The sequence below is a fragment of the Nesoenas mayeri genome (assembly GCF_963082525.1).
Source record: "Nesoenas mayeri genome assembly, chromosome: 1".
Lineage (NCBI taxonomy): Eukaryota > Metazoa > Chordata > Aves > Columbiformes > Columbidae > Nesoenas > Nesoenas mayeri.
This window is the reverse complement of record NC_137541.1, coordinates 72,699,264-72,722,471: the sequence shown is the minus strand read 5'-3', so window position 1 is coordinate 72,722,471 and position 23,208 is coordinate 72,699,264. Positions and strand designations below refer to the sequence as shown.

General features: G+C 41.1%; 1 protein-coding gene across 3 annotated transcripts in view; it reads right to left on the bottom strand.

The window, feature by feature from the left end:
- KIAA0930 overlaps nt 1-23,208 on the bottom strand; it is a 92,577-nt gene that overhangs the window by 35,528 nt on the left and 33,841 nt on the right. For all 3 annotated transcript variants that reach the window (XM_080351928.1, XM_080351929.1, XM_080351930.1), the window contains exon 2: nt 3,958-4,106. In XM_080351928.1, the coding sequence (XP_080208054.1) occupies nt 3,958-4,106 (149 nt within the window). The remainder of the gene's footprint in view (nt 1-3,957; nt 4,107-23,208) is intronic.

Here is a 23,208-nt window from a genome sequence, read left to right as displayed (position 1 = left end):
TCTCCCACCACAGTCAATATTTGTTGTGTCACACGTCCAGATGCACATAAACGTGTAAACCATGGCTCCTGTACAGTTCTGTTTCTGAAGCTGCAGCCACAATATCAGCAGCTTCAGCTTTCTGAAGCCTTAGCAGCCTGAATGCCTACCCCATGCATTTGGCAGCAACTCTGCTCCTCTACAATTATAGGACACAGAAGAAAACAGGACCTACTCCAAAATTTAGGCAAGCTCAGAATATATACCAACAGCATCTTCAATTTATCTTTCTTATTGCTTAGCCTTATAAATAGAGCACCCTTTTCAGGTGGCAAGACATGATGCAAGGCTGCAGGGGTTAATACAACTCTGCTCGTGTGTCACTGAAGTTTTACTTCAGCTTCCCTACCCAGCAGTTGTCTCTGTTAACACCATACTGGCATCTTCTACAGTCCCATAAGAAAGTAAAGCTCCTCTCTACAGAAAGATTAGCAGCTTGCAGCTGTAACAAAGCATAATCCTTATAAATGCCTTTTGCACTGGAAAGAGTGCAAAATATGAAATCTTGATCTAATAATGTTTTATAATCAGAATCTCAAGTCCAACCACTTTAAACTTTAAAGCTCTATGTTATGGCACGATATGGGACCCTGTGTAAGTGAAGATTAGGGCTTAGGATTGTTCAGTAGGTCACATCAGCTGATGCGTAAGGCAGCAGCAAAGGAGTTTCTCAAGTCTTGACTTAACAGTGCATAAAGAGCAACAAGTCAAAGGGTTTCCACCTTAAAAAGGCCTAATAAATCCCTTCACCTTGAGAAAAGCTCTGCTCCACAGCACCCTGCTGTACAGATCCTGACAGATGGGGTCTGTGGTTTTGCTTAAGGACACTAAGAGAAGTATCTTCAAAACCTGGCAAGAAAAACTGCAAGATTGTTGTTGTGACACAGCAAGGAAACCCAGAGCTGAATGCACATCTCTGGGATCCAAGAGTCTGTGTAACAGCTACAGCCCAAAATTCAATACAGAAGTTCTGCCCTGGCACACACCATATTAAGAGCTCAATTTCTGTTTCACCTGTACATGCACAGTTTAGAAATTGGTGGAGTGGAAAAGAGAAACAAATGGAAAGTTGCTTAGACCAGGGGTCTATAAAGCAGGTAATTTAAAAGGCCTTTTAAAAATAAATTTAAAATTATAGGGAAATTTACCATCATCACCTATTGAAATACACCAAATCGTGAGAATTATTACTTCAAGCTGTTGTAACTAAGCTGCATCCAAAGCCCTTCTCATTCAACCTTAAAACTGAGCAGAACCTCTAATCTTAATCTATCAGGATTTTTTCTCCTTATCCTCTACTACACTTCAACTTGAAATCAAAAGTTATTGCTGACACTCTTCAGCTCCAGTAAGCACAGAAAAATAAAAAAAACAACCACAAGCAGGAATGATTTTTAATCACACAGGATAGCCATCAAAACCTGGAAACCATTTGACAAATTAACACTTGTTTCTCGTTGACAGGAATCATCACACCATGACATGCAAATGATGTGAACAAGCCGCATGAGCTCGTCATCTCAGAAGACAAACATCACCATTGTCAGCATTCAGGGAAACAGCCCCTCCCCACTCAATTCATTTCTGTTGTCATTGTCATCAGCCCTACAGAAGATTACTGTCCTCAAAGCCATGCAGATCTCATTTTCATGTATATAAACGAATGCTCTCAGACATCATAGGACAACGATTCACCTCCCATGTCTCTGCCAGAAGAATTTCAGCCACAACCTGCTACAGCCAGGCAAATGCAGAGCAAATACATGGCATCTATGGAAGAACGACAATGAACTTGCTTCAGTATATACCCAAGCTACAAAGAGACCCACTTCTACGATTACCTAATGGTTAAAATTCTGTGTGGCTCATGGAGAAATCATCACCAGGCCATTCAGCACAGCCTGGGCACAAGGCAGGACCCAACAGTGCAGCTCTGGTTCTAGCCCTTCATGGTGCCAAGCAACTCCGAATCTCTCCCTTTCATCTGCCTTTTCAGAGTCCACCTCTGGGGATGTGAATGAGAGCACACAGTTTGGTGAGTGACAGGGATGTTTGAAGTTATATTTACCTTCTATAAATATCAGTCTCTAGCTTTTTCCACTTTTAATGATATGACTTTGGTATTTTGACACCCATCTGTCAAGAAAGAATGGCCAAAACCATACAGGAAAATAAAAACTTGTCATAATTCAAAGTAGAGGTATTTGTTTGGTGTGGCACAGGACAGGCTCAAAAATAAGATGCAAGAGGAGTCATTTAATTCAAACAGGAGGAAAGCTGAACAGATACCAAAGAACCACCGAACTATGAAGTTTCACAAAGCATCTGAAGTATTTCAAAGCCACAGGAAAGGCTCATTTCTCAGAGGCTAATCAAAATGCCAACAGTCAAGGGGGAGTTATAACATACTGTGTGTGCTATAAGGTAAACTCCTCGTCTTAGTTGTTACACCAAACAATTAATTAATGCTGATTGTGTAATAACTACCACTCTCAAAACCAAAAATTATTTATGATGCTTTTAGGAGGCTTAAATAAAGCTTCTAGAGCAAATACAAGTGTTTATTTCACTGTCTCCTCTCCATGAAAGGTTCAAACACTTTAAACTGATTAATAAGTTAAACAGAGATCGATCGGGGTCTTTGAATGTATCTAAGCGAGCAGGCTTCCTCTGAGGTTCATCTTCCTTGTTGGGAAGGACAAGAGTTTAAACCACCTATGCTTTTATTAAGCTAAATGAAGCCACAATATTGTTTGATGTGAAACAGGAACAGTCATTTAAACAACAATCAGGATGAAAGCTTACTCAAAAGCTCTTAAAACTCCAAGCATGCTGGATGAAGATTACTAAACCACTAACCTGACTGAGAAAGAATAATATTTTGCCATCTTCTCCTCAGTGATTGTAATGATGGAACTTGGAGGGGTGGGGGAAAGAGAGAAGATAGTTCTGCCTATTTTCTGTATCTCCAACAAAAATGTGCATAAATCTTTTGATATCCTTTTCTCAAGAGAATTAGCAACTATGGTTCTTTATATCACCACATTTAAACCCAGAGAACTCTGGTATAGCTGGTTGAAAAACACCCACATACACCATTAGTATACATCTGTGATTCAACAACAATGTAAGTTATTTACATATGTCAATATGTTAAGCACAGTCTTTTCTTTTTCTTCCTGCTTTTGATCATCTGCAGCCAACTCCTTAATTCCCACTAAAATCATCATATTTCTGCTTCTGTTTCACCCAACTATGATAAAAACTGCCATGAAATGCTGGGAAGTTTCTTAGAACTTTAATGAGAAAATACCTGTGCAGCAGCACTAGGGTACGTGATTATGTGTTCAACAGGAGGGCATATTGTTTTAAATGTACATTATAAAAATACAGTCATTTCTCCACTGTTTGTCACTACTGTATTCCAGTTCCAGGAGACTGTATGTACTCTGCTACCAAGTACCCAATAGGTGTTCATTCCTGATACTCTGGTATCTCAGGAAGGGCTCTTCAGAAATACCAGAGTGACCATCTTCCTCTTCTTTTATTTCTCTCTTTCTATAAACTTTCCATTTATTAATATAAATTATAATCATTGAAAAGCAAAACAAAAATCAGCACGGATGTCCTCCCTTTCCCCCTAAATACAGGCTGACCAACATAAAAGCTTCCCAAAAAATCACACGAACTCTCTGATCTCCTTGAGTATGCGCTAGCAAAGCCCATTCATACTGCTGATGATGTTCACAGTGTTAATCACAGTATTTCTCTACGGGCCAGTTTTGCATAACTTCTTGTGGTGGGCAGAGCTGGGATTCCTTATCCTTGGTCTGTAGTTCTTCAGATGTTTCAGGTACTCCAGAACACCGAATCCCACGTTACCTTAAATTTCTTAGGTTAAAATATATCATTACTTACCTTTTTCCCCTCTGTACTATCACCACTGACATAGGACAGTTTTCGACGGACATAGAAGAGCATATCATCTTGCCGGGGGGCCCATTTCTCCATAAAGTATGTGGAAAACATCCAAGTCCAGAATACAATCCGGTCATCTTTGAAACAACCTAAGAGGCATAAAAGAAAGGAGAAATGAGCTGTAGAATTAGCATGTCACACTCGATTGTGCTTAAGACAACACCTGAGATCTTTGCTACACATACATGGTGCAGTCAAGCCCATCCATAGCAGAAATACTCCTGTACAGCTCAGAGTAAGTTTTTCTAACATATACAGCGTAGCTGTCATTTAGCATGAACTCACAACCCACCTTTGGCCATTGTTGACCAAAACCATCTTCTATCAATCAATCTGCTCCCCTACAGAACAAACACAAATCAGGGGCCATGAGTATACCCTGGATATGCCTGTGCCACAGAGAAATACAAGAGTAGTGCAGCGAGCTAGAATCCATTAGAGAAGCACTCAAAGAGTAAATTCAAAGGCATGTAATGCCAATATATGCTCCACTTAATGACATGAGGCCCTTAGCTGCCAACAGGTTTATATATGCTCTCAGGGAGTATAGCAAATCCTTCAGAAAATAGCAGCTGACATCTTCCTTAAATCATATATAGGAACAAGAATGTACCTGTGCAGGTGCAACTGTAATTCACCCTCTCTCTGAGAAGGAACAAAACCCATCCCTTTCTCAAAGAAATGAGGAGCTTTAAAGCCCTGAATCCCAATTAAACAAAAAAAGTAGGAGGAAAAGGGGAAAAACGAGCAACAAAGTCTTTTCCAAGGAGACAAATTACATCAGCATCAGCAATAGCATGGCAGTTGTCCTCTCACCAGGCAAAAGAGGTACAGCAGAGATGACATCACATTTTGTGAAATTCTTCAAAGCACTGAACTGTAATAAAACAGCAAAAGGTGCTGCAACTCTTTTGTGCTGTAACACTTGCACACTGTTAAAGACCAAAATTTATAGAAACAAAGAGAAAAGTCACTACTGTGCCTAGTGACAAGGCAGCTGAATTTCTCCAGTGCTCCTCAGTCCTACTGCAGGCTCCTTGATGGAGTAATTGCATCTCCAACCCAAAGCCCTACTGAGACACAACTGCAGCTGTTAGCCACAGCCTAGCTGTTTAAAAACCTGTGAAGAAACACTGAAAAAAAAGAATTACATTTCTAAGAAACAGCAAAAGCCTGAAAGGGATGACGGATGGTAGTGTTATGTACAAGACAGGGAGACAGGTGGGGGTGCGTGTATGTGCCCACATGCAGCTGACAACCCATCCTCCAAAGCATATATCCTTCACAGTGGCTTATTTCCCTAAAAGCTACACAGTGGCTGCCAGACTGGTATACACGTCACTTCCCAGCCCTCAGCTACCACTCAGGTTGGCGTGTTTCCTTCCCAGTGGTACGCTGCATGTATGAAATAGTTGTGGAGAGAGAAGAACCTTCATCATAGAATCACAGAATACCAAATTGGATGGGACCTCAACGATCACCTGGACAAAACTTTCTTGGCAAAAGCACACTCTAGACAAGCTGACCCAGCACCCTGTCCAGCTGAATCTTAAAACATTTCCAGTGCTGGGGAATCCACCTCTTCCCTGCAGAGATTATTACAATGGCTGATTGTTCTCATCGTGAAAGATTTCCTGTTTGTGTGCAATCACTCTCCCCCGGAGTAACTTGTACCCATTTCCCCTTGTCTTTTCTGCGTGACTCCTTGTAAAAAGGGAACCTCCATCTTCTATATGAAGCTATTCTGCAAATACTGGAACATGGTGATAAGGTCTCCCCTAAGCCTTCTCTTTTCAAGGCTGAAGGGGACATGAGACATCTTGCAGGAGACAGAAGTGACATTTATTCACAGCAAAACTTGGATTAATCTTCAGAAGATTTTCCAGTCAATTGCCAAGAAAGATGACACATACCATAACCTTGAACACGATTTTTCTTAGACACTGGTGGCTAACTTCAGGGCTTCATAAAGCAACCAATCAATCTTTTAATCCACAAGTATAACTCAGCACATTTTCCTGCTTCACTGTGTGTGCAATATTTGCAAGCCAAATCTTTTTTTTCCAATTTTTAATTACTGTGGTGTGCAGGAAATTAGACTTTCAAATTTTTTAGCACACAAAGGCGTTATTGAAATGAAAGTCTTAGGTCTCTCTAACTAAATCCAAAAGTAATATTGAAGACAAAATGAAATTCCACTGATGGACTGTGTACAGAATGTGTTAATCAACATCAAGTAGGATGGTATTTGAAAATATGCATATAGTTGAATCTATTAAAAAAAAAAAAAAGAAAAGGCTGAGAGAGAACAGAAAAAGGCCAAGATAGTTCCCAGTGCAAGTTAATTCCAGGCCATGCTGCAATTGCTTCATTTGCACGGCTGTAATAAAGTCATTTCAACTACTTAAGGCAGCACAGAACATAATGTGCAGTCATGAATAAAATTCTGCAGTGCACTTGAGCACTGCCCAGTTTTTCCAGCAAAGAGAGGGAATCAATCACTGGAGAGATCATACAGGGGATGCTGGACATCTGAATCCCCTCCTTTGGGCACAGCTCAATGGGACAGTGTGGCAAACAGCTGTATTTGAGAGACTACCACATAAGAATGCATTCAAATGTGTTCAAAAGTATTCAGACTCCCCGAACCAGCCTGAGAAAGGACAGGATTATCATCAGTCAGTATATCCACAGTTAAACACTGAAGGATATACCACTGACACAAGGACTAATGCCTCTAAACTACCTACCACATGTAGGCTGGAAATTCAAAGCCAATTCCTAAGCATTCAAGCTGTGAAGTTTAGGAGCAGGCCCCTCAGTATGAATACTGAAGGCAAAAATTCCTACAGCTGTAAAGACAGAACTCAACTTGGTTAAGAAGGTTGATGTGGTGCCAATGACAGCCGAGGATGCTGTGACCCAGTCCCACCTCTATATTTAGTAAAGAGTAGAAAACAGGGCATGCATTCATTGTGAGTCATTAATGGTCTCAAAGAAACCTGTTAAATCTCATGGGTTTTGAGTACCTGAATGCCCAGACTTAATTAAATGAGGAGAGGAGACAAAAGGTGGAAAGAGGATTGCCCTGAATTCACCTGGAGTTCTAGGAAAATCAAAGGAAAAAGAAAAAAAAAAAAAAAAGAATCTATATTCTGTAAGAACCACCTCTGAAAAAGTTCTGTTGTTGAGAAGTATGCCACTTTGGTTTTGCTTCATGAGTACACAAAATAACCCTACCCAAGCCACACCTAAATATATATAATAATGCTTTTCTACCAGAGGGAAATATTTTTCCCTTATAAAGCAAAAATCACTAAGTTATCTAAACCCAGCAGTATAAAGGAGGGTTAAACAACTTTAAGATTCTGGCAGTACCTGCAAAAATCTGAGAAGATGTTACACGAGCTGCTTACACCATCAGATACGTTTTACACAATAAAGCACAGGAGTTAATATGCTCTTCTGAATGATTTATGAGTGATCATAACAAGGAGAGCAGGAGAGCGGCAGAGCCGGGTCAAGTACCAGGACTTTGTGTGAGCTTATGCCCTTGCTGGGGAACACAGGACAAATTGATCCAACTTATTCAATGCCAGTCTGAACAGAAAACCAGGGGACAGAAGTGCTGGCAGCACTGCAGCATAATGCAGGGCAAAATAAAAATCAAAGCCACAAAAAACAAAGTTGAAACCCCTTATAGTAATGTTGGATGGCCATCAATTCAAAACCCTGCCTGCAACAGATTAGATGTAAAATCATCCTTCAAGCTTCAGGGATGCTTGCAGACATTGCTGTAATTAAAACCAGCCTGAGGATGTTCTAACTGTTCTGACTGCAGCGTCTAAAGGACTTGAAGCCAAAAAGAGACAAATCACTGCAACACAGCTGCTTTTATTGTATTTCAGTAGAAGCAGAAAGGATGGGGAACAGCACACAGAAGAATTAGCCTTTAAAATCAACTATTAAATGGCATTAACTTGGAAAGAAGACTAGAAAATTTGTAATTGTAATTCAGACTTCTTAAAACTTCAGAGGTTGAAAAATCTATTCCAATTTCAAGCCAGAAACTGTCAGATCCAATATATCTGCTCAAACTTGCCTTCAACTCCTAGATTAATAAAAGTAAAGCATTATTTTGGTGGTTTACAACATCTCACTGGAAGCCTTCCAGTTTTGCCAAGAAGAAACTTGGAAACTGCGTTCAAAACTGTTTTGGGTAATGGTTTTGAAACTGTCAGGCGAACAGCCCAGCAGACAAAGTTATTATTGTTTAAAACCATTACCCCTTGTCTGATTGCAACAGGCCCTACTAAAAAGTTTGTCCCCATCTTTCTTACAAGCCCCCTTTAAGTACTGAAAGGCCACAATAAGGTCTGCCTGGAGCCTTCTCTTCTCCAGGCTGAACAACCCCAGCTCTTCCAGCCTGTCCTCACAGCGGAGCTGTTCCAGCCCTCTTGGTGACTCCTCTGGCCCCTCTCCAACAGGTCCATGACTTTCCTGTACTGAGGGCTCCAGAGCTGGACACAGGACTCCAGGTGGGTCTCACCAGAGCAGAGCAGAGGAGCAGAATCACCTCCCTGGACCTGCTGGCCATGCTGCTTTTGATGCAGCCCAAGATACAATTGGCTTTCTGGGCTGCAAGTGCGCATTGCTGGCTCGTGTCCAATTTTTCATCCACCAGTACCCCCAAGTCCTTCTCCGCAGGGCTACTCTCAATCCCTTCATCCCCCAGCCTGTATTGATGCAGGGGGTTGCCCTTGCCCCAACCCAGGTGCTGGACCTTGCCTTTGGCCTTGTTGAACTTCATGAGGTTCACAAGGGCCCACTTCACAAGCTTGTCCAGGTCCCTCTGGATGGCATCACTGCCCTCAAGCGTGTCAACTGCAGCACTCAGCTTGGTGTCATCCATGAACTTGCTGAGGGTGCACTTGATCCCACCATCTACTTCATTGATGAAGGTATTAAACAGTACTGGTCCCAAATTTCCCCTGAGAGACACCACTTGTGCCCCAATCTCCATCTGGATATTGAGCCATTGACCTCTATTTCTCAGACCCTTCCACAGCACCCTGTTGAGGGGTCTCAGCTGCACTCGAGATGGTAGGGCTCAGAGAGCAGTTCCATCCCCGTTACCTGCCACCCACCGGAGAAGTGGACACACACAGCTCGCAGTTGGATTGCTGATGACCTTAAATCTCCTCTATTATAGTCAATCCGGCTTCTATTCACCTGGCAAGGACTGAGACCAGTTTCTATAGCCCAGACAATAATGAGTTGGCTGCAGCTTGCTGTCATGTTGGTCCATTGCCATTTGCACAACACTCAGAAGATGTGCACACACAAATACACACCACAGTTAAGCTGGAAGTTACTTAAACGCCTAGCACTTAAAAGGCCTTGAAGCTTTGACCTCAGTATCTGGGGAGACCTTTTAAAATGCTAACAGTTTTATTTTTGCCACAGAAGAATCTGAGCCTTCTGCAACCCCAGAATTAGATGATATTTGAAAAGGAATCAAATTCCATCTATAGTTGAGAGGATGTAGCAAGACAGCTTCCCAAAAACACTCCTCCTCTAACAAATTCTGCTTCTAAATGAATAAAATGGAATCAAGAGTTCAGACTATAAATCTTAATACACTAAAAGTTGATTATATAATTATGAGACCTTTGTCATGAATAAATCCTAATTACAACAATTTACTCTAATGATTCATTTACATGGATTTTATCCTCATTAGAAGCAAGATTTATGCCAGCTGCTATGTAATAAATGTCTTTCTTTTTACCTATTAGATTTTTATATTGAGCATTCATTCCGGGGAACTGACTCCAGATCCACATAAGAAGTTGGTTTGTGGGCTTTTTTTTTAAATTAATGCTTTCAAATAAAATCAGTAGATAAAGAGAAGTGTCAGCATATTATTTTGCTTCAAAAGAATAGAAGAAAAGATTTCCTATTTGGTGGATAATCATTCTTTCAGCATGTACTGCTCAGAGCTTGGAGGAACAATAATTTTGGCTAGACAGTGTTTCTTCCTATGCTTTTATTCCTTTAGCCTGCCATGAGCTGCTCTTAACTGTGAAACATCATAAAACTTGTTTCATCTAATTCTGCCACAGTATTATTATCTGTAAAATGAGCATCCTTAGATGTTTAGGGGTTAATCAAATGTTCATGAAGATCTTTACAGCCCCAGCATGGAAAGTAAACTAGAGTTCTGAGTGATTCACACTATAGTTAATTTTTGTTTTGAGTTTAGCCAAGTATTCTGCAAGGACAATATGATAAGCATTTCACACAGATTAAAGCTACCTTTGATATTAAAAAACTATAATATGACTGCATAAAATCAGAATGGATGTTCCCTGTTCAGTGACAGTTGCCAGCGAGACACATCATTAGAAATCAGAAGTTCAGTCTTCTTCCCATGCCTACATAAAAGGACTCCATTTAATCCCTACAGTTTGACCTTGTACAAACACAGGACTTCACCAAACTTTCAGAATTTCAGTGGCACCCAACCATTTTGAGAGCAGGTCACACATTACCCAATGAAAAGCCCCAGAGCACAACCTCGCAGCAAGGTATTGTTTCATAAAGATGGGGGCTGGGAAAGGAGCACCACCACAGATGCCACATGTAATGACACAGCACAGCGAGAAGTGCGCTTCTGCAAGCACGCAAGTCCTAAATCTGCCAGAAAACACAACATACACTTTCAACATAAGTTTTTCTGGCAGAACTCTAGCTAGAAAAGGAAGGCATAATGGTAATAGCAGTGACAGGGACAAGACAGATGCCACACATTAGGCAACCCACTCTGATACAGACACAACCCTCCTCTTTTCCTCACTCTAAAATGGAGGTAACCATTCCACTATCCCATTGTGTGTGGCATGCACACATCCACCAATAAAACACAAAGAGGATAAGCAGATTTTGTCTGGAGCATCTTTCTTATGAGGAGAGACTGAGAGAGCTGGGTCTGTTGAGCCTGGAGAAGAGAAGCTGAGAGAAGATCTTATTTATGCTTATAAATATCTCAAGGGTGGGTGTCAAGAGGATGGGACCAGACTCCTTTCAGTGTTGTCCAATGACAGGATGAACGGCAACAGGCAAGACTGAAGCACAGGAGGTTTCATCTAAACAGAAGGAGAACCTTCTTTACTCTGAGGGTGCCAGAGCACTGGAACAGGCTGCCCAGAGAAGCTGTGGAGTCTCCTTCTCTGGAGACATTCCAAACCCGCCTGGACACATTCCTGTGTGATCTGCTCTGGGTGAATCTGCTTTAGCAGGTGAGTTGGACTAGATGATCTCAGAGGTCCCTTCCAACCCCAACCACTCTGTGATTCTGCGATTCTGTAACACAATTAAAGATAAAAGAATCATTTTATAACAAATACAACACGCACTTCTTTACCAAGACAGTAGTTTACAAGAAGGATTGATGGAAGCTGATGTGAAGTTGAATGAAGAAGAGCAGTCTAAACCAAACAGAAATATTGCTGCTCTTCCCTTTCTTTCCATGGGCATTTGAAGAATACATGCTCTATCATGCTTTCAATGGTGTACACATATATTAGACTTTTTTAAAGCTTTATAATTGATTTAAACCTTGGCTTCTTAGCATATCTATAAGGGAGGTGACAAAATTTGAGCTTCAAGCATTGAGTCATCAATGTTAAAAGGCTTAAAAAAACATTAGGCCAATTACCCTTAGAGCTGCTGTGCCATATTTATTCATTTGCCAATAGATGATATCACCTCTCTCATTTATCACCTTCTCTAAGCACAACTAAATGGTTGGCATCACTGCGATCCCCAGAATCAATACGCAGTTTCAGTACACACCTTAAATTTAAAACCTGTTTTCACCAGATAATAGACTCAAAGGCCCAAAATAACATGAGGCAGAAGCTGCCACTTGGATCAAAGACAAATGTGCTCCTCTGTGTGGAGAGGGAAAGATAAACACATTTCTATATTCAGGAATAGACTATAAAGTCTTCCATTAAGGCCTGTGAACATTTCAATGAAATAACAGGTCCAAAACACTTGAGATTCTGAGAAATTGATCTCATTTTCAACTGATAATTTCCATTTCCTAAAACACAGAAATGACTCAGAGCTGACTAAACATAAGTTGTGCTTAAGCCTTATGCTGAACTAAATAGCAGGTAAAATGTAATTCTGTTCTAAACATCACAGTTTATCCTATCCAGTAATAGCTTCCCTCCTAAACCACAGAGATTTAACTTTGAAACTCTCTATAGAACTCAAGCCACAGCTGTAGTGATGCAGCTTCATGGTCCGCACTTGCAAAGCACCTGTCAATCACTTCACATGCTTATCCTCTACTTGCAAAGCAATGGAATTGTATCACTTCAGAAAAAATGAAAGAAAATGCCACAATGTAAAACCTTTTGATTCTGAGGATCAAAATTTAACCTTCAAGTATTTTTGACATTCACTACTGGTGGCCCTTCATTGCCCCAGGCTCCTCCTGACCCCTCAGACTCTGCCTCAAGCCTAATAAATGCATTTTCATTTATATAATTAGATATAGACTTTGTCTAGATTCTAAAGCTTTTGCTTTTAGCCCCAGAGGCTATACAATTGGGGTGAAGGCTGACGCATCAAGGGACATGCAGAGATAGTTTTTAGGAAGTACAGATTCCCTTCACCATAACCATACTCCTACCTAACCACTTGCTCTTTCATTGAATGGGATAGGTTTGTGCCATAAATGTTAAGACAGAAAGCTTTGGTTTCGATATAGTATTATTTCCAAACATTGAAACAGCAGACACTTCACAGACCGTTTGTTACCACAATTTACTACCTCCTTCAACACAGCATGCATGCCAACTACAACCAGTTTCCTATGTCCCTGGGAAGTATGAAATAGTTCATTTATATTGCAGCATCACTTGGGGTATCATACACAAGCTCTTCTACCTAGAAGAGAATATAATTCATGTAAATTAAACTTTCCCAGTATCTCCCAAGGTTGTTAAGAGTGCATATTCTTCCCAACTAAGAATCATCTATGAATAATTTTGATGCCACAAAATGTACCTTATTGAAATATCCAGTAGAATGGAGACAGACAAGAATCGGACAAAAAACTTTACACCCATCTATCATTTAGCTAAAAGTTCCTTCTTTTGTGAATGGTCTGCAGAAAATAGGACAAGGTGCGTTATACACAGAAGACATTTCTAATATTGACTATGTTTGCTTGCATTCCAACAGTAAGAAAACACAAGGATAACAAACTTCCAGACAGAGAAATTATCTGTCTTGAGAGTGACACAGATTTCAGCCTAAAATTTAGAGCAACACTCCCTATAAGATATTAAAATATATATATTTTTTTCCTAACTTATTTTTTTTAGGAAACATTAAAGCAGTTCTGCCAATGCCATGTTTCTGGAAAGGGTCTAGTGAAACCTGCTTTTTAATAGCTCCAAACTGAAGGCCAAATCCTCAGTTAACTAAACTTGACCATCAAGGCTATAAGGGTGCAAACGTAACGTTAGTCATCCATTGCCTTGGCTGTTACCCATATCAGTAAGACAAGGAAAATTCTGCACATTGATGGATCATTTTTCAGTGCTCTAATGCCACCAGATTACCCCGAACTGTAAAAAAGAACAAGTAACATTATATGCATCAACAATCAGCAGATGTTCTACACTTTTTGGCAAAAAAAGTTCATTGAAATTAGGCTTCAGAGTGGTATTGATGTCTCAGTTCTTGAGCTTTGACATATTTGAATAAGTAATTTGAATCAGTTTTGCTGCTATATGATTTTAAATGTAATGATTTACTGCCTAGACCTTAGGATTAGTATTATGTGGAGAAGCAATCTTGGTTGAACTTTCAGTTGAAATTTATCTCTCACCTGAAGGATAGAAAGGAAGAGAGACAAGAAATTCAAAGCTTTGGTGGCCAAAGGATGAAAGATTGCAAAGATGGAAACACAGCTATAGGAAGTAGGGGAAAGGATCACAACCTCCAACTCAAAAAACACCCCCTGCTCAGAAAAGCCGATCACTCAATGAGCACACGTGGCAGAATAAAGCCGACTGTTACCTTTAAACTGAAGTGAGAAACGTTTAGGGCAATGAACTTTGAGTAGGCATAAACATGTATAAGATGTTAGGAACGGTTAAAAGCTGAAATGTATAAATATGTAAGCCAGCTTGCCTCCGGTGTGCCAGCCTCACCTGGCACCCTTTTCTGCACAGAACTGTCAATAAAGTAAATACCTTGACTGTGCGTGTGAACCGGTGTGTGTGCACTGGGTAATGATCCCACCTTTTGGAACAACAGTATTTCCTGAGCTTTTTAGGCCGACTATTGCAATGATGAACTTAGCAGCACAGACAGGATAAAAATACTGAAGGTACATGACAAAGGGTGAATATTTTATGGATAAGGACCTACAGGTGCAATTAAATCCCTTGAAGATGACAGTGACCAACTACTCTTACATTGGAAAAAATTCTAAAGAAATACAAATGTTTGAGGAATAAATATCAGGTAATAATGCACTTCTTTCAGTGAAATCAAAGATAATAGTTTTTTCATACTAGTGTTAAATAGTGCTTGCGAAAAGGTCGCTATGGGATAATGCATAGCACACCCAAGTCTCATCCTAATGCTTGGCAGCTGGATCTTGTGCTGCATCTTAAACCATTAAGTTTTTTTGTTCTTTCTAGAACCTTGGAATTACCCTAATTTGCCTCAATAACTTGGGGGAAAAAAAAAAAGGTCTTATGAATATAGGAAATCTTCTCTGAAACTTGGCTGGTTCTCAGATTTGTTTAATTAATTTTGATATAAAAGAGCTGTGTATTTTTTGTTTGTTTGTTTTTGTTGGTGGTGGTTTAAGTATTTTTAGAGGGGTGTTCGTTTCATTGTGGGTTTGTTTGTTTTAATATTTCATAACATGCAGAACTGATTTTGATAAGGGGAATAAAAGAAAACGTGATACTGCTTATGTCAAGACTAACTTTGCAACTTCTGGAAAAAACAGGTTGCAATATAGCCAGCTAGCACGTTCCTGGAGGAAGACAAAATTCCTCTTGCAGCTTACAGAAAACAAGTGTATTGTCATAGGAACACATTAGCAATACTAGCTCCTGGTTACTAGCAGCAGGTGATAAGTGTATAATTCGGAGGGCAATGACCATGGACAAACATTACAAGTTTTAGAGTACACTACAGTGCTTTTCCTACAGACAGACATTGCCACAAGCAAGGACAATCCAAGCTTCTCAAAGGCAACAAAGCACACTTACAATGGAAAATGGTAATACTTTAAAAACACATCTAGCTTAGAAATCTAGATCCCATTTCCAAGCAACAGCAAGCACTCAAAGTGTTAGTTTCATGGCAAGTCAAAGTACCTGGGTTTCTAAGTGCCGTTTTATTATGGGACATTATTATTGCTATTATACACATCTCCCACTGCTTTATCCCTTGGCTTTATTTCAAAATTCTCATGGTATATTTCCTTTTCTGTGAAAATACGTAAAACAAACAGAATAAAATCAGGATATCGAAACAGCTAAGGAAGAGCAGACAAACGTATAGAATCTTTCAAAACCCAAATACATTCATGCATGGAATCTGTAAATGAATATTTTCTCCCCTTCCAAAGCCCTGAATTTCTCCATAAATATGATTTATTTTAAGCTATTTTCCATAAAAATAAATGAATGGCTTTTTTTTTTTTTAATGCAAACAAAAGCATCTGGGATGAAAATGAAGGACTAAATAAAGAGAAGGGAAAGGTTACTGGAAATGCTAACAGATCTACTAAGTCAAGATAGAGCCTACCACAAATGATGCCAGATTTTGCAAGCTGTCATCATTACCAGAATTGGTATAAATTCTAGTGCTATTCTAGTAGCTACATACTTAAAATATATGTCACTTAAGAACACAAGATAATAAGACAACTAGTATCAGTATAACAAAAATAACCTTTTAGATGTATTGAATTTCATATACCTCCTCTGGCTACAAAACTGGAATTTTAAATGGACTGTGATTTGTTGTGACTGCACATGGAGATCAGGAGTAACGACTGAATGGCAAATACCTACATCACAAGATCAAACTGGAGTGAAGAAGTCTTTCATTTTTTTATAAAATGTAATGCAAAAGACACGCACGAAATAGCGCTCTCAGTAAACAGGAGTATTTTTTTTTAAACAGCACTAACAGGTAGAAAGCAGTAACAACAGAGAGATATAAACATCCTGGTAGAATAGGATTATGTCTTAAAAATCTTTTAATTCACACACATGCTTTCTCTTTGCTTCTTTAAGTTGCAAAAATACATACAGCTTTTTGTTGGTGGTGGTTGTTTTTTTGTTTGGTTGGTTTGGGTTTTTGTTTGGTTTGGTTTTGGTTTAATTTTGTTTTTTCCTATTGAAGGCTTTGTATTTCTCTAATGGTCTTTGAATTCTCCACTAGTATAATAATAATACATGCAATGAAAGCTACGCTGACTAAAATAAAAACATTACAAAAGTGAAATGCACCCATCCCTACATCAGTTCCATTTTGTACGCTTTCAGATACTATTTCAAGACCTTGTCCAGCCTATTCTGCTTGACATTTGCATGGGTGTCAGTAACTATGCAGCACCCTCATGTACACACCTCCCAACCTGGCACACCTGCATGATCTGCCTCTGGTTGCTGGGACATGTCAATACCATTTCCCATTCACAGCGTAACAGCGATACCAGCATTACATGCCAGCTCTTCACAGGCTAAGTATCTAAAATTCCTTATACTCAGGCAAAGAATAAGAAAGGATATCCTCCCTGGCTGTTCTTTTTTTTTTTACTTGGTTGGTTGCAGGGTTTTTTGGTTTTGTTTGTTTGTGGTTTGGTGTTTTTTTGGTTTTTGGTCTGGTGGTTGGGTGGTTTGTTGGGTTTTTTTTTGGTTGATTGTTTTTTGGCATTTGTTTTGCTTTTTTAGCTTTCTAGCCATAACACTGAGCCACAACCAAGATTCCTTTCCAAACTTAGTACCTGTAACTGCTCCAATATCTAAAAAACATACTGAGATTTAATTGAACGCTGTTTGAATGTTACCCAGGCTGACCTGAAGCAGCGCATGAATAAAATACAAACTGTGATGATATCATCAACAAGCAGGGAACTAACAGGGCAGAGTCCACAGCACAAGCCTGTTTGCCAAGTAGCCAAAGTAGACTACACAGCGCAGTCAACATCTATTTTGTTGATAAGGTGCCCTACAGCCACTGTAACTTACTCTCAGTGAAAACAGTAACATAAGGGTACAACAGAAGCAATAAAAAGGGGAATACAATTAACCTTTCATCTTCTAACCTCATTTTGTTGATTTTGTCTCCATAAAGCCCAGATTTGTTATGCTATTGCAAAGTCAAATCTACATCTATTTACCTGCCATGCAAGCCAACATCCAGCTTCCTCTGGTGTTTGTGTCACCTGATACCATGGACCAAATCACAGATGTTCCTGCATCTTTTGGGGAAAATATGGAATCTACCATCAGGCTTTGAATGCCATTTTGACATAAATACTTCTAGCTATGTAGAATTAATGGACTTCTTGAGTCAATTATTCTTAGCAAAATATCACCAAGATTCAGAACATGTGAAAGATCAAAGTAAGAAAAATAACTTAAGGAAAGGAGAATTTAGATTAAAAGCCATAAATACCTAACAATTATTCTACAGCATTTCAACATAGCTGAAAAATACCAGGCATTTACCTGAAAGGCATATGCTGAGAAGACAAGAGAAATGAAATATTTCTGGTTTTACTAACAAAGAACCCAAACTTTCTTGTTTCTGGTGAAACAAGAACTTCATCCCGTTAGAGAATACACCGAAGAAAATGTAGCTGAATGGGTGGCTGGTGTTTTGGGTACATAGGGCAAAGAGAAAGAAAACGAGCATGGCAGATTAGGGATAAACAGCTTCTGACTTGCTAAAGGGGAAAGAGAGAGAAAAAAAGAGTTACCACTGAGACCCAGCACTTGGACTTCACAAATTAAAACTTCAATTCATATCTGCTCCCCTATCCAGCTTTGTTTTGTGTAGGAAATCTGACATCTTGATACCTTTGACATATGCATTTCTTTCTGCATGAAAAAACTGAGCTTTCTTCACAGTGTATCACTTGTCAAGCTGTCAAGATGACTAACGTTCACATCACTGCCACATCACTATTGTTGTCCTGTTTAAGCACTAAGAGCATTTGTCAGAAATTTTCTGTAAAATTAAAATACAGAAAATAAAACAGCAGAAATAATTGTGAAATGATCATTGTGAACTGGCTGGGGAAAGAAAAAATAAATCACAAGTTAAGTATGAAATGATCTCTCCTCCAAATATTAACATGGATAATTGTAATACCTGAAATAGAGAAAAAAGTATTCCTAAATCTGATATATCAGGACAATCAATTGCCATGAGGAAGACACTTCCATATGTTAGAATTTTGTACAGTTAGATCAATCTCTCAACTAAAATGTGTAATTAAGAAAAAACACAGCCTTCCTCTAGCACAGCACTTACTGAAAATAGCTTAGTGCCCTATTTGGATCACAAATTTTCTCCTGGGATGAACTAAAGTCCAAATCCTCAACACTAGCACAAGTAGCCTGGGGACAAAAGGGAACATATAAAAGTATCACCTTTCCACCATGGATGTGCACAAGGCAACTCAAAACACATTTATAGAAAAAATTCAAAGGTTGCCATCTATGGCTGATGGTTCCTTTTTCCACCATAAATTACTGCCCCTAGAGCAGGGACAGTAGAATACATGTCAAATTTGCACCTCAACAGCTGTAATTCAGAGTATTAATATGAACTAACATTGATTTATATTTTTTGTAGCCTGCCAGGCTGTAAACACCTGAGGAACAGACTCAGTGACCATTCTGCATTCTCTGCTATGGAAGCAATCATCTCTAGCAGACAGCAGGATGGACACAGCTGGGGCTGGCAGTCTCTCAAATCCTCTCAGCATGAGTCTGCTGATCATCTACTACATGTCTTTTCACTTTAATTCCAGGTATTTGTTCTCTAGAAGCCCGGGCCAGTAGTCTCACAGATAAGTAGTGCTTACAGGGTAGAACTGCCTTCTAGAGCTCACAGAAAAGACAGCAAATTAAAGGCACTAAGCTAATAAAATAATTAGACTCAATATTATCCCAGCCAGAAAAACTGAGATCTCTAGCTTAATGCTTATCCAGAACACAGCCGTACATGAGCCAAGAAATCCATAAAAGGATGTGTAACCTCGCTGCAGTCAAGCAAGTATTGATTTCAAGGAAATCCATACCTACACACTGCACTATAAAGCTGTGAAGTTATAAATTCAGGAAGTCCTCCCACAGCATCAGTGACTTTTGTTTGTGGCTGGCTTGATACCAATCAAATTACCTGTAGAGAATTAGAATGGGAAGAAGTTGTCTTCCAACAGAAGTGAGAAAGCAATCAGCCCCCCTTCCTTGCCTTGAGTCTGGGAAGATGAGCTCCTTTCCTCTTTTTCATTAACTTCAGAGAATAAAGAACCTCATGGAGGTAAACAGAAAGGAGACCAGCAGAAGGCACCACTACAGAGAAGCAGATACTGAAGAACTCAAAGGTTTTCTTATGTTGCTTCACCCAGCAGCATAAAGACTAAGTGTCCAGAAAAGTAAAAATTGACTAATCAAAAAAAGTGTATCAATTGTCTTTCTTCAACCTGCAGGTGATTTTCAACGTTGTTCTCATTTCCTCCTCTTTGAGATGAGATTATTTTACTCAAGCCCTAGACATCACATCAGAAGCCCTGGCAGGTCCCTCTAGCCTTCTACAAAGAATAGCCATGAATGGGCATGTTTGAACACACATGTTCCTCCCAGATCTATGCATCCCCTTGTCACCAAAGATTTTCCAGTGCTCTGCCCTACCAGACAGGAATGATGTAACAGTCTTATATGATGCCACATACATCTTTTCCTGCTCAGGCTGTGAATCTTCTCTGTTCCTCTCTTCAGGTTATCATGCATGCTTATGTTCTTAGCAACAATGATTAAACAGTTTCAAAACCCGATGCCACATTAAAAGCATCATAAGCAACGGAATGAAATCACTGTAGAAACCACAGATGACACAGCAATAAGGAGAGTACCACAAAAAAAAAGTATAAAGCAAATTTACCATAATTATCTGCACTGAACAAAACACTTTTGAAAAATGCATCATCTACCCCTTGCCACCTGAACATCTTATCCTCAGGTAAGAGAGAGGGTAGGAAAGCCAAACACACACAAAAAAACCTTCCTGTTGAAACTTGCACAGGTAACCCCAGAGCTCGCCCGCGGGGCGGCCCGGGCGCGTCAGCACCAGGGACAGCCGCCCGGCGGCCCCGCCCCCGCCTGCGGCTCCGGCCGCTCCCAGCGCCCGGGAGCACCGCGAGTTCGGGAACCGGCTCCGGCCGCTGCCACCGCGGTTTCGGAAACCAACTCGGGCCGACCCCAGGGCCCGGGATTTTCCCCAGGCTCGGGAACCAGCTCCAGCTGATCTCGGCACCCGTGATCTCCCCTGGGTTTGGGAAACTTCAAAGTGTCCTGGCCTAAACTCAAAAGTAATCACATGAAGCCAATCGAGCTTGATGTAACACCCTAAGGATGCTGCGTATGTAGCATCTCTAAGTATATCCCAAAGCATGAAAAAGCAATGCGTTTTCTAAACGAAAAATAACTATTTAAACTGGCATAAATTCATTTCAATCACTAGCTCCATAAATAAATTGGGATATTAGGATACTGCACACTTAAACTGAGTTGTAACTTTTAACAGACTGTTCGAAGCAGAAATGCACATTGGAAACCCTATTCTAGTTTCAAACCTGAAACACAGCACCATGCACGCTGCTAAAGAGAAAGTTAACTCCACACAAGCCAGACCCAGTAAGATGAGTCTATCTGGTGAGATGTCCCATGTGACATTTAGGCCAGAGAGGTCCAATATAATCACATGCCACAGCAAGCCATGTTAAGGGAAGGTGCTCCAAAGGCACCAGAGGGAGACCCACTGGTCAACCCAAGCACTTGAGAAGTTCAGGAGGACCCCACCTTCACCAAGCACCTGAAGCATAAAGACCTGCATGTGGGGGACACCGTGGTCCAGAGCCACACAACAGTCCCACCCACCCCACCCCAACCCAACAGTGACAGGACCTCCCCAAGTCATCCGTGGCATCCAGCACAGGAGTTCTCCCTTCCTCCTTCCAGCTCCTGAAGCACAAGTCATGCCCAAGAGCCTGATACACAGCCACACACACCTGGTCCCTTCTCGGCCTGTCATCCTGCTCTTCTGCCCACCACCAGCAGCTCGTCGCTCATTTTTCTTAACGGTTAATCATTAAATAGCCAATTCTCCACGACTGTGGCAGTATGCATCAACTCAGAACCATCACTTAAAATGATCAGTTGCCCAAAGGTAGACCTGCAAATTATTTAAAACCAGTGTTGTTCTAAAATTCTTGTTTTGAATATGACAGTGACTGAATTACCACAAGTAATACAGACTTTCCTGAAGACTGACTTGCACAAAACAACTCCCTTCAAAACTAAACTGGGGTGATTCCCATCAGTTTGTTCTTACAGCTCCTCCCAAATACCGTATCTGAAAAAGCTCTGCTCAGAAGTACATGAGCTGCCACCTTCCCCCCAACATGCTGATTTTAAAGATTTGGCCAGGCTTTTGGCTAAGAACATTCTTTTATTGGTTATTTAACAAACAGATTAATACAACAGGAACTACAAGAACAGCTTCACAGTAGGCTAAGAAGGGGCTCTCTATTCAGGTCACATTATGAATGCAATGCAGCTTTTGGGGTTTTGTTGAGTTTTTTAGGTTTTTTGGGTTTTTTTGTTCTAAAAAGTGAAATTAGCTAAATTTACAATATAGACACAAAGAAAACCAACAAGCAAAGGTAGGATATACAGGCTCTGCAAAAGGTATTTCGTTCCCCCGTGAGGTTGTCTTTGCCAGCGGGGCTGTCTGCACCATGGGGGCTGTCTTCACTCCAGAGCACTTGTTCCATCTACGCAGACGAGCAAGAAGCCTCCTCCACCAATTCTGCTTGACGGGTGGCCAACCATCCTTGACAACCTGTTTGTGCTCCTCCAAGGCACATGGGGCACCCATCAATGGATCCGTCGGGGCTGAGCACTCAGTGACAGCTGCCTCTCTTCTCTCCCACTCGGCGCGGGCCCTTCTCCTCCAACACTCTGGAGCCGCCGCCTCTCTCTTCTGCCACTCCGCAGTGGCTGCCTCTCTCCTCGACCATTCACGCTCCTCCCGCCAGTCCACGGTGGGGAGCAGGAAACGGACTTGCTTGGGGCGGTTGTTCCTCTGCCCTTCCCTATGCAACATAGCTACCAAGGCCACGCAGAGATGCAGACGCCGCACCAGAGATGCCACAGGACGCGTAGAAGGTGTGGAAGACACGGGAGGCGCGGAAGCCACAGGACGCGTGGGAGCCACGGGAGGCACGGAATCCGCGGGAGGCACGGAAGCCACGGGAGGCGTGCGAGCACAGCTCCTGGGGTGAACCGGAGAGCCGCCTCTCTCACCTCCTCCCACGTCTGCGGTCACTCCAGGAATGGCCACCAGCTCCCCTTGTCACAATAGAGACCCCGGCAACACACAACCATGCGCCAGGGAGCTAAGGCTCCTGGGAAAACGTGCAAGCAGCCAATGGGCTTCCACATGCAAATGAGCACGGTGACATCAGCTACCAACATGGCACCAGGGACACATGGTCTCCAGCCAGCTCCTTCTCCACAGCCTCTCCTTGCACACCCCTCTGCCTCCACGGCCGCTGGACAAGCTGCCAAGAGCCCACATCTCCCACCACAACCTCCCAATGCCTCTGAGCCCCCGGGCCAGGTTCAACTGCATCTGGCCAGGGAAGGCACATCCCACAATAACATCCACCCAGAAGAGTCAAGGAAATAGAGGCACAACAAAGGAACTCTCTGTTCAAGGCTTCTTCCTTACAGGGCAAGAATGAAGCTCGAACTCACCTTTATAAACCACAGAATCCACGTGGATAAACAAACACAACGTCCCCACAATCCAAACTTGCCCAAAAGCCAGTCCTTCCTC